The sequence below is a fragment of the Solanum tuberosum genome, unplaced genomic scaffold (assembly GCF_000226075.1).
Source record: "Solanum tuberosum cultivar DM 1-3 516 R44 unplaced genomic scaffold, SolTub_3.0 scf00013, whole genome shotgun sequence".
Taxonomy (NCBI): Eukaryota; Viridiplantae; Streptophyta; class Magnoliopsida; order Solanales; family Solanaceae; genus Solanum; species Solanum tuberosum.
The window spans coordinates 1571190-1584653 of record NW_006238940.1 but is presented as its reverse complement, the minus strand read 5'-3'; the positions used below and the strand labels follow the sequence as shown (position 1 = coordinate 1584653).

At 26.7% G+C, this 13464-nt stretch overlaps 1 protein-coding gene across 1 annotated transcript; it reads right to left on the bottom strand.

Annotated features, from left to right (window-relative positions):
• Positions 1-3612: 3612 nt before the first annotated feature.
• LOC107063058 (mediator of RNA polymerase II transcription subunit 15a-like) lies at positions 3613-4461 on the bottom strand. Its single transcript, XM_015314471.1, has 3 exons — positions 4273-4461; positions 3897-4008; positions 3613-3762 (listed from the first exon to the last, which is right to left on the bottom strand). The coding sequence occupies exons 1-3, from the start codon at positions 4383-4385 to the stop codon at positions 3676-3678; spliced, it is 312 nt and encodes a 103-aa protein (XP_015169957.1). The 5' UTR covers positions 4386-4461; the 3' UTR covers positions 3613-3675.
• Positions 4462-13464: the final 9003 nt, after the last annotated feature.

Genomic DNA, 13464 nt, shown 5'->3' with positions numbered 1-13464 from the left:
AATCCTTCTTTTCCAGATTCTTCCCGCTTATTCGTGGTCTAAAAACATATAATTAACGCAAGGATCAATAAATGAGGCCTAATTACCTGGATTATAATCAACATTATGAACTCTAGGCCAAACCCTTGATCTCCATACCCAGGTTAGGGTTTCTTCCACCATAAATCACTGATCAAAATCCTCCCCCATCGATAATTACCCAAGAAACTAAATTCTACGAATCGAAAAGCGGATTCAGGGAGTGAAAACCTTACCTTTAGCCTCAAGAATGGTGGAAAACTGTCAAGAAAACACCTGGGGTCGTTCGTTAGCTCTCAAAGTCGAAAAGTGCAGAACAAAATGATTTTGGGGTTTATTTTCGACTTAAATTGCAACTTTCCCGCCACATCAGACCTCATCCCGCTATAGCGGCCCCGCCCTGGCGGGAAAATTCCGCCTTAGCGGCTTGCAAGAAACAGTGAGAAAAATTAAGAACTTCAAACCCCCATTTCACAACACACCTTCATCCCATGACACTCTGAAAATACTCATTCACGCTAAGATCAGTTTCGGGAGTTCTACTCGCCCGAATTTGATTCCGTAAAGTCGTACGGGTTTCTTAATGTTTTAGCTATCTACTCATGTGATCGAATTTATAATTAGATCAACTAATTGCTACCTGATTTTCCTAGACCTCACAGACTCCGATTTCGTCCAAATCTGGACTAGGCTAGGAAATTCCAAGTTACTACTCAAAAGTTTTCTTGCCCTATTGGCTTTTCCCTAACACGGAATCAGATCGTTACAACTGCAAGTTCCTATTTTGGTTAGTCCCTCATTTATCTACATTTATCAATAGAATTTTGATTCAAGATTTCAGTTTTCTTGCATTAGTTTAATAGAAATATTATATCCAAAAGAATTGTCAACATTAAACTAAAAATCATTTTGGTTTCATCGAACTTATTGAGATTTCTTTATTATCATCTTTTTTAGAAACTTAAATCTTTTCATACGATGTATTATTAATTATTATGTTTTGAGAGTTTTATACACGTATATCACATAAAAGTCTTTAGTCATCTTACATAAAAGAATAAACATTTATATACAACAAAAAATAATGATTTAATGCAATTGATATAGAAAAATAAAATGAAATGATTTTTAAATGTTGATAATAACTTTATTATACAATATATATTACATATACGTAATATGTTGTTATTTGTTGTAACAAATATTTTTTGATAACAACACTTGAATCTCTTGGCCGTGTGCTTTAGTTATTGACTCAGGGAAACAAAAGCTTACTAACAAAATATTTTTTGGATGAATTTAAAAGGATGTTCTTCATTTTCTTGATGTGAACTCATAATAACATCAATAATATATTCACTGCAATTAAGTGAATTCTAATGAAGGTAAAATATACACAAAGCTTACCCCTACTCTATAGAAGTAGAGAGGTTATTTTTGAAAGACTATCGACTTAAGTTTAACAAATCAAAATAGTTATGAAAAGAAAATATGACAGTGAAAAAAACATATCAATTAATTAAAAAAAATAGTAGAGAATTTAGAGAAAAAAAATAGTAACAACAACTAAATAATGTGATAGCTAAAACACAATGAACAATAAATGGTAACATATATCAAAACCAAGAAACTACATGTTTGTAATAATACTACGACAAATACGATGCTATCACAGTCCCATCAAAAGTGAGACAAAACTCAAATACCTACCAATGTTATATTCTATATCGTGACCTGCATACCATTCTATCTAAGATCATATCCTCAGTATACTAAAATTGTGTCATATCCCATCTAATAATCGCTCTTCAATACTTCTTCAGCCTTCCTCTACCTTTCTTCCTACCCACTGTATCCGACCTCACAGACCTCCTCAATTTTTCAATCTCCTCTTCACATGCCCAAGTCATATATTAAACTTGACAACAATGCATATATATAATGCAACAACAATAACATACCCTGTGAAATCCAACAACATACATATATATATATATATGTGGTGAAAAATCATTTGATGTTGAAGTAAAGGTTTTTTTTTCTGATAACAATTATTGATATCATATTCCATGATGTCAAAACAAGAAAAATGTTTTACTTTCACTAGGAAGCTTGACAATCAACATTTACTTCAGTTGATCAACATATCTCAAGCAACATAAAGGCAATTTTGATCCTAAAATACAAACAAATGAATAGTAAAGCTTCCAAGGACAGAATCAACAAGCCAAGATATATAAATTTATAAATTCAAAGCGACTGAAAATAGTTCTCTTCTCATCTCTCTCACTGTTTGATAAGAGCTCCACCATCCAATCTCCTCTGAAAAAGGTAAATATAATATTAGTACTGTCTTCTAAAATTTAGTTTTCAAAAAGTACTTTTGGTCAATAAATTTAAAAAAACACTTTTGAGCAACAATTAGTGTTTGACCAATTTTTAAAAAGTATTCCAAGCCTATTTTTCTTAAAAATGTCTTAGGGAAGAAATACTTTTCTGGCTTCAAAACAACTTCTGCTACTCCTCAAAAACACTTATGTTCTCCCGAAAGTTTGATTAAACACCTCAATTTTTTTTCTGGAACAAGCAACTTTGAGAAAAATAAACACTATCGACTTCCCAAAAACTTGTCAAAAACATATGATGGATGTAAATAATGACTCACTCATTTTAATTGAAAAATACTGAAGGCCTCCTAATAGCTTCTTTGGAGCTAAGATTCCTGCAAAAAAATTATAGCTTTAGAAGAAGGGTAGAGATTTATACATTGCAAGAGTTAATTTACTTTATAAACATAGGATAATTCATTTAAATAGAACATGAGAGATAGATTTATATTACAGATTGTACTGCTTGTCATAACAATCTCTTAAGAGTCTAGGAAAAAAGAACATAAGAAATCATCATCAAATATTTGGTTCTACATCATCTAACTTCCTTTGGTCATTTTCAACACGATTATCATGCAAAGCAACCGGAGGAACTACTGTGCTATAACACCTCTTCCCAATTGCCGATGCTTGCACGACTGCCTAATCATCTCAGCTACTCTATGTTTCCTCTTTGATCGGCCATTATCAGTCCACGAGGAGCTCATATCCTTAGTTTGACATTTAATGTCCCTAGAAACTTTAGCATCACACATCTTCACTAAATAGTTCAATTTTTTGTTAATATCAACCAACAATGTCTCCACCTTTTTCCGAATGAGCCTCAATTTTCTCTAATCTTTCCTCAACTTGTGCTAAACGCTCATCAAGTTTAGCACCAGAACTCGTTCTCTTAATCTTAATCATTGTGCAGATTCAGAGTTGCTGAGAAATAATCTTAATCATCCAGTGTTCAGAGCTAGAAACGTCATCTTAATCATTCAAATTCAGACAACTTAATCTTAATGAAAACAAATGAGGTCTTATAAATTCTCAAGCTATTGACTAGTGACTACAAAATGTAGTGGCCTTGTGTTCTTCTGCTAGCTATTCAACTTAGCAATTACAAAACTTCAATTTGGATCATTAACAACAAATAAATCAGTGGTAATTCTTCCATTTTAATAGAGAAAAGGCTTCCGAGAAAGGAAAAAAAATATAAAATTACCTCATTTTCCCCAACTCTGACATTCTCTTTGTGTCCAACAACGTCACTGTTTTGCTCCTTTTAAACCATCACCTCCTCTACGACATCATCCTTTGATTTGATCTCCATTGTCAGCATCTTTATAGCTATTTTCCTCAGATAATCTTCCTGCAATATTAGATAAATTTAAGTTAGAATGCATACAACATGTGTAGATGACTGGAAAAACGAATGCAAGTTATAACGTCAATTGAATTGCATCATTCAAATAAATAGATAACGAGTTTACACTGCATATATACCTGACTTGTAGCAGCATTATATACCTTTTCCTCAAACTTCACTGCAATTTTCATAAGCTCCGATTCTCCGTCTTGCCCAGAGAATGGAATATGCCTCTTCAATTCCTTCGTTCTATACAACAAAAGATCAGGTTAAAAGTCAATAAAGTGAATCGAATCGAGAATCATTCTCGGGTTCAAATTTCAGTAGAGACAAAAAAAACACAAAGGTAATTTCTTCACTTGTGTCAGATATCCCATGAAATTAGTCTAGATCTACGAGACACTACAATTATCAAAAAAACTGACTAAAACACAAAAAAAAAATCCTAAATTCCAAATCCAAAATGTTTAACAAAAACACAAGAACAATCTGCAAAAAATTTGAAAAGTTTACATCTTGTTGACAATCCTTTCACGAGAACCCGACGGTAGTTGAGTCCGCCAATCACCGGAATCCATAGCTCCGCCGGAGGCACCTCCCGGAGTTTGAGCAGCCGTCAAATCCATCTCAATTTTTGACCTAATAAAATTCCTTTCTTCACAATCCAAAGAAATGGAACAAAACTATGTTACTAAATTTTCAAAGAGAATTTATATACAATTAGAGATAGATTTTTTATATGTGTAGACTGGGCCGAGCCTTTGAGTGTTATTTGCATGAAATATAGCTAAGTTTACTCTTACAATTTAATCCGTTCAAATTCAATTCAATTCATTCATTTGTCGTCACTAGTTCCAAGGTTTTTCCAGAAGAATACAAAGAAAAAGCGCATATCAAGTTTCTCATGTGCCGCCAAACTTATTAGATATCCTAGAGTGATAGTATTCACTACGAGAGATTATATCTCCATATAATAAACATTAGATTTTTCCGAAAAATCTTGTACCACCACTGGTGCTTTATATTTAACGACTTTGTTTTTCTTGTTATTTTTTCTTATAAAAATTCATTTGTACCCCACTGGCTTTCAGTGTTAGCGCTACATGTCCAAAAAATTCATGTTTCTCAAATGAAGTTCATTCTTCTTCGATCGCAACTTTCCATTTTGGTCGGTTACTCTTTTGTTCAAGATTTTAGCCTTCTTGCATTACTTCAATAACAATATTATATCCAAAAGAATTGTCAACATCAACATCATTTTGGTTTCATCCAACTTATTTATTATCGTCTTTTTTTAGAAATTCAGACCTTTTTCATACAAGGTATTATATTCGTTAAATATTTTGAGACTTTTATACACGTGTATCACATAAAAAAAACTTTAGTCAATTATTTTACATAAAATAATAGTAAATACTTAAATACATCCAAAAACAACGATTTAATGCAATTTGATGGAAAAAAGAAAATGAAATAATTTTTTAAATGTTTATAACAACTTTATTATACATATATTACATATACATAATATGTCATTATTTGTTGTAATAGATATTTTTGGCGATTCTCTTTTATGAATATAAAACTATTCTTATCAATATTTATATTGCTCTAGAGAGTATATATACCATATAATTATAAGCCTAAAAGATATATTAGGACAAATACAACCCTAACAGATCTTTTGGCCATGTGCTTTAGTTATTGACATTGAAAGGCACAAGCGTACTAATTTTTTTTATTTTTTTTGCATTAATTTAAAAGGATGTTCTTCATTTTTCTTTGAGGTGAATAACATATTCAATACAATTTAACAAGTGGTATTTCTACGAAGGTAGAATATCTACAGAACTTATCTCTATCCCATAGAGTAGAGAGGTTATTTTTCGGAAAATTATCAACTCAAGTGCAACAAAACAAAGTAATTACGAAAAGAAATACGACAGTAAAAAAAACATGTCAATTAATAAGAGTATAGAACATTTATAAAAACTCAAATACCTACCAACGTTCTATCCTATATGAAATACAATAGACAACATATGGTAACAAATATCAATGACAAGAAACTACATGGCTAGAATAATACTGTGACAGATATGGTGTTACCACACTACCACGAAAACCTAATCCCACCAAAAGCGAGACAAAACTCAAATACCTACCAACGTTATGTCCTAATCTGCAACCTGCATATCATCCTATCTAAGATCATGTCCTCAGTATAATAAAATTGTGTCAGATGTTGTCTAATCACCTTTTCCCAACACTTCTTCGGCTTACCTCTACCCCTCTTCATATCCGTTGTATCCAAATCTGTCACACCTCCTCAGTGAGGTGTCTACTCATCTCCTCTTCGCGTGGTTAACTCAAGCAACATCAAGGCATGTATCATCTCCACAATAACTTTATCAACGTTTAATTCACTAGGAAGCTTGAAACACAACTTTTAATTCAGTTGATCAACATATATCGCAAAATCAGCTTGCAATTTGATCCTAAAATATAGACAAATGAATAATCATACTTCTTAGGACATAAGAGGCAACACGCCAAGATATATACATCTATAAATTCAAAGCCACGAAGATGCATCTCTTTTTGTCTCTCTCACTGTTTGATAAGAGATCCACCTTCCAATCTCCTTGAAAAAGGGTAAATATAGTATTAGTACTTTCGTGTTATAATAGACCAGACAAACTTTGAAAATCAGCATAGTTTGAAAAATGTTTCCTTTATGGTGAGAAATAGTTTGAGTTTGGTGAATGAATTAAAAAAAAAAACGCTTTTGATTAACTTTTAAAAAGTGTTTTTAAGTGTATTTTTTCTCAGAAGTGTCTTAGGGAAAAACTACATTTTTGGCTTTAAAACAACTTCTATTATCCCTCAAAAATACTTATTTTCTCTCAAAAGCTTAACCAAATACCTCAAAAAAAAGAAAAGGATCAAGCAATTTTTGATAAAAATAAGCACTTTCAACCTCCTAGAAGCAAGGCCAAACAAGCTATAAGTAGCATCGCCACAATAAATTTATCTTTACCAGATTGATAAAAGATCATTCAACCCAAACCCAAAAACACAACAATATAGGTGTTTTTCAACCAAAGCAGTAAGCTAATTTTCACCGAGAGGGGAAAAATATATAAGAAATAAATGCATAATCAGGTTCATAGAATAATGATCATGGAAGGATTCCATTTATTGGCTTTAGAAGAAGGGAGTGATTTATACATTGCTAGATGATTTTATATAAAACACAAGAAATGTTTACTAAACTAAGAGATTCTTTTTATTAATAACTTAGTAAACTAAAAGATCTATGAATTGCTAGTCATAACAATCTTATCACTCCATGAGGAGCTCATGTACTTAGTTAAAGGCTCATCAAGTTTAGCACCAACACTCCATCCACGCACGGGCGGACCCACGTTGAGCAAAGAGGTGTCAAGCGACACCACTTTGTTGAATTATATATATATATCTATAACAAAATCACACTACGAGACAAAATTAATCTAATGGCATGTTGGTTCCCCGTCCTCTTTTGGTGTTTGAGGTTGGGGTTCAAACGTGATCCTAAGCTACCACTTCTAGCTTAAAACTAATCCAAACCAATGAGTCAAGTATGTAACTTACTTATAAGTACGATAGTTAAATTTTTAACTTTTCTTCTATAAATATTTATAAATTGTAAGAGACGCTAACTTTAATCACAAGAGATCTTCTTTAAACAAAAGAGAAAAGATCATTACAAAACACGAGAGATCATTACTAACTTAAGAGATTTATACCGGAAGAATAATCACAAGTACAAAGTCAACACCACTTACCCAACCCCCACCCTCAACTCCACTGAGATAAAGACACTCTTTAATTTACTATTAATCCTTGATAAGATTTGGTACAAGTGATTATGTGGATTTTACTTTCTAAGAGTGTTTGTCTTACGCCTCATTTATTTACACTTAATGGAGGTCTAAAATCTAAAAGGTTCAAATCTTAGACCATTAAATTTATTTGTTTACAATAAGATTTAAGCACTTATTTGATTTGAATAAGAGCATGTTTGACATTGTTGTTGTGAGGTTAAATTTTATTAATTTCCTTTTAGAAAAAAAGTACGTTTTTTTTTTTAAAAAAAGTGTTTGACAAATCCTTAAAACTGGTTTTAAATAGAAGCAGAAGTAGTTTTTCTGCGATTGAAAAGAAGCTAAAAAATTGTACTTCTTAAAAACACAAGTAGAAGCAGAAAATTATTTTTTGAAAACTAAAATAACCCTTCTATATATACATACTAGATATAGGACCCCGTGCCAGCACGGGGCCCAATATATGTTACTGTTTCTGTTTTAATTTATGTGGTACATATGAAATTTGAAGTTAATCAAATTTTTAGTATGTTTTTATATATTTTAAGTTGCTAATTATTTGTATTTAGAGTATGTTTTACGTAAATATATTAGAAATCACAATAATTAACAAGTTAATATAAAAAAGAACTTATAAAAAATTCATTGACTTTTGAAATTTCATTTGTATCACATAAATCATGACCGAGTAATATATATGAAAATTACATAAAAAATTTCAATAACTTCTCAAATTCCATAATATAACACTTAAATACTACATATTATATATTAATTACTATACTATAAATGACTTAAATACTCCATATTATCTATTACAATAATTAACAATTATTTGACACTTTAAATTCTATCAATGCCATATAAATTAGGATAAAAAACCTAACATATAATATTTAAATATATTTAAAAATAATATAAGTAATACTATACATTACAATAATTAACAGCTTAATTATTTAAAACTTATATAAAAAATTTAATTGACTCTCTAAATTCTATTGGTACCACATAAAATGGATTATATGATAAACATATATTGTTTGAAATTGACGAAAAAGAAACTATAAATTACAATAATTAACAAAATAAATCTCTCGACTCCAACAAATCTATCAATTAATGCCACATAAATTGGGACATGGCAAATAACATATATTATTAAAAAATTAGGTTCAAAATGTACTATAAAATACAATAATTAACAACTTAATATATTAAAGAGACATATAAAAAATGGTTAATATTTGAAATTCTGCGTGTGCCACATAAATTAGAACAAACAGAGTAATAAATATTTTTTTCAAAATTATGTTAAAAAAAAGTACTACAAATCACAATAGCTAACAATTTAAAATATTTTTAAAATCATATAAAAATTTCAATAACTTCTCAAATTCCATAATATAACACTTAAATACTACATATTATATATTAATTACTATACTATAAATGACTTAAATACTCCATATTATCTATTACAATAATTAACAATTATTTGACACTTTAAATTCTATCAATGCCATATAAATTAGGATAAAAAACCTAACATATAATATTTAAATATATTTAAAAATAATATAAGTAATACTATACATTACAATAATTAACAGCTTAATTATTTAAAACTTATATAAAAAATTTAATTGACTCTCTAAATTCTATTGGTACCACATAAAATGGATTATATGATAAACATATATTGTTTGAAATTGACGAAAAAGAAACTATAAATTACAATAATTAACAAAATAAATCTCTCGACTCCAACAAATCTATCAATTAATGCCACATAAATTGGGACATGGCAAATAACATATATTATTAAAAAATTAGGTTCAAAATGTACTATAAAATACAATAATTAACAACTTAATATATTAAAGAGACATATAAAAAATGGTTAATATTTGAAATTCTGCGTGTGCCACATAAATTAGAACAAACAGAGTAATAAATATTTTTTTCAAAATTATGTTAAAAAAAAGTACTACAAATCACAATAGCTAACAATTTAAAATATTTTTAAAATCATATAAAAATTTCAATAACTTCTCAAATTCCATAATATAACACTTAAATACTACATATTATATATTAATTACTATACTATAAATGACTTAAATACTCCATATTATCTATTACAATAATTAACAATTATTTGACACTTTAAATTCTATCAATGCCATATAAATTAGGATAAAAAACCTAACATATAATATTTAAATATATTTAAAAATAATATAAGTAATACTATACATTACAATAATTAACAGCTTAATTATTTAAAACTTATATAAAAAATTTAATTGACTCTCTAAATTCTATTGGTACCACATAAAATGGATTATATGATAAACATATATTGTTTGAAATTGACGAAAAAGAAACTATAAATTACAATAATTAACAAAATAAATCTCTCGACTCCAACAAATCTATCAATTAATGCCACATAAATTGGGACATGGCAAATAACATATATTATTAAAAAATTAGGTTCAAAATGTACTATAAAATACAATAATTAACAACTTAATATATTAAAGAGACATATAAAAAATGGTTAATATTTGAAATTCTGCGTGTGCCACATAAATTAGAACAAACAGAGTAATAAATATTTTTTTCAAAATTATGTTAAAAAAAAGTACTACAAATCACAATAGCTAACAATTTAAAATATTTTTAAAATCATATAAAAATTTCAATAACTTCTCAAATTCCATAATATAACACTTAAATACTACATATTATATATTAATTACTATACTATAAATGACTTAAATACTCCATATTATCTATTACAATAATTAACAATTATTTGACACTTTAAATTCTATCAATGCCATATAAATTAGGATAAAAAACCTAACATATAATATTTAAATATATTTAAAAATAATATAAGTAATACTATACATTACAATAATTAACAGCTTAATTATTTAAAACTTATATAAAAAATTTAATTGACTCTCTAAATTCTATTGGTACCACATAAAATGGATTATATGATAAACATATATTGTTTGAAATTGACGAAAAAGAAACTATAAATTACAATAATTAACAAAATAAATCTCTCGACTCCAACAAATCTATCAATTAATGCCACATAAATTGGGACATGGCAAATAACATATATTATTAAAAAATTAGGTTCAAAATGTACTATAAAATACAATAATTAACAACTTAATATATTAAAGAGACATATAAAAAATGGTTAATATTTGAAATTCTGCGTGTGCCACATAAATTAGAACAAACAGAGTAATAAATATTTTTTTCAAAATTATGTTAAAAAAAAGTACTACAAATCACAATAGCTAACAATTTAAAATATTTTTAAAATCATATAAAAATTTCAATAACTTCTCAAATTCCATAATATAACACTTAAATACTACATATTATATATTAATTACTATACTATAAATGACTTAAATACTCCATATTATCTATTACAATAATTAACAATTATTTGACACTTTAAATTCTATCAATGCCATATAAATTAGGATAAAAAACCTAACATATAATATTTAAATATATTTACAAATAATATAAGTAATACTATACATTACAATAATTAACAGCTTAATTATTTAAAACTTATATAAAAAATTTAATTGACTCTCTAAATTCTATTGGTACCACATAAAATGGATTATATGATAAACATATATTGTTTGAAATTGACGAAAAAGAAACTATAAATTACAATAATTAACAAAATAAATCTCTCGACTCCAACAAATCTATCAATTAATGCCACATAAATTGGGACATGGCAAATAACATATATTATTAAAAAATTAGGTTCAAAATGTACTATAAAATACAATAATTAACAACTTAATATATTAAAGAGACATATAAAAAATGGTTAATATTTGAAATTCTGCGTGTGCCACATAAATTAGAACAAACAGAGTAATAAATATTTTTTTCAAAATTATGTTAAAAAAAAGTACTACAAATCACAATAGCTAACAATTTAAAATATTTTTAAAATCATATAAAAATTTCAATAACTTCTCAAATTCCATAATATAACACTTAAATACTACATATTATATATTAATTACTATACTATAAATGACTTAAATACTCCATATTATCTATTACAATAATTAACAATTATTTGACACTTTAAATTCTATCAATGCCATATAAATTAGGATAAAAAACCTAACATATAATATTTAAATATATTTAAAAATAATATAAGTAATACTATACATTACAATAATTAACAGCTTAATTATTTAAAACTTATATAAAAAATTTAATTGACTCTCTAAATTCTATTGGTACCACATAAAATGGATTATATGATAAACATATATTGTTTGAAATTGACGAAAAAGAAACTATAAATTACAATAATTAACAAAATAAATCTCTCGACTCCAACAAATCTATCAATTAATGCCACATAAATTGGGACATGGCAAATAACATATATTATTAAAAAATTAGGTTCAAAATGTACTATAAAATACAATAATTAACAACTTAATATATTAAAGAGACATATAAAAAATGGTTAATATTTGAAATTCTGCGTGTGCCACATAAATTAGAACAAACAGAGTAATAAATATTTTTTTCAAAATTATGTTAAAAAAAAGTACTACAAATCACAATAGCTAACAATTTAAAATATTTTTAAAATCATATAAAAATTTCAATAACTTCTCAAATTCCATAATATAACACTTAAATACTACATATTATATATTAATTACTATACTATAAATGACTTAAATACTCCATATTATCTATTACAATAATTAACAATTATTTGACACTTTAAATTCTATCAATGCCATATAAATTAGGATAAAAAACCTAACATATAATATTTAAATATATTTAAAAATAATATAAGTAATACTATACATTACAATAATTAACAGCTTAATTATTTAAAACTTATATAAAAAATTTAATTAACTCTAAATTCTCTTGGTACCACATAAAATGGATTATATGATAAACATATATTGTTTGAAATTGACGAAAAAGAAACAATAAATTACAATAATTAATAATAATAAAAAGGCCTACTCCAAAAAATCTATCAATTAACAACATATATTGTTTGAAATTGATGAAAAAGAAACTATAAATTACAATAATTAACAAAATAAATCTCTCGACTCCAACAAATCTATCAATTAATGCCACATAAATTGGGACATGGCAAATAACATATATTATTAAAAAAATATTTAAATAATTAAGCTGTTAATTATTATAATGTATAGTATTACTTATATTATTTTTAAATATATTTAAATATTTTATGTTAGGTTTTTTATCCTAATTTATATGGCATTGATAGAATTTAAAGTGTCAAATAATTGTTAATTATTGTAATAGATAATATGGAGTATTTAAGTCATTTATAGTATAGTAATTAATATATAATATGTAGTATTTAAGTGTTATATTATGGAATTTGAGAAGTTATTGAAATTTTTATATGATTTTAAAAATATTTTAAATTCATAACTATATATTTCAATGTACAAGATTTTGATAAAATAAAATCTTTAAAGTTAAATTATAATGTTTTTGAAATTTAAATTATTAAAACATATATAATGATTTTATAGGAAAAAATAATATCATATAAAATTAAATGAAAAGGATAATAAATTCAACTTTTACCATGATAAGGTTGAAGAATATTATTTAAGTGGAAGGAGGTGGGGCCCACTTATATATGTACAAGTACTTTAATGCAATGGAAGGACCAACATTGTACAAGTACTTTAATGCAATGTTGGTCCTTTCCAACTCTCATTTCTAAATAAGAGTA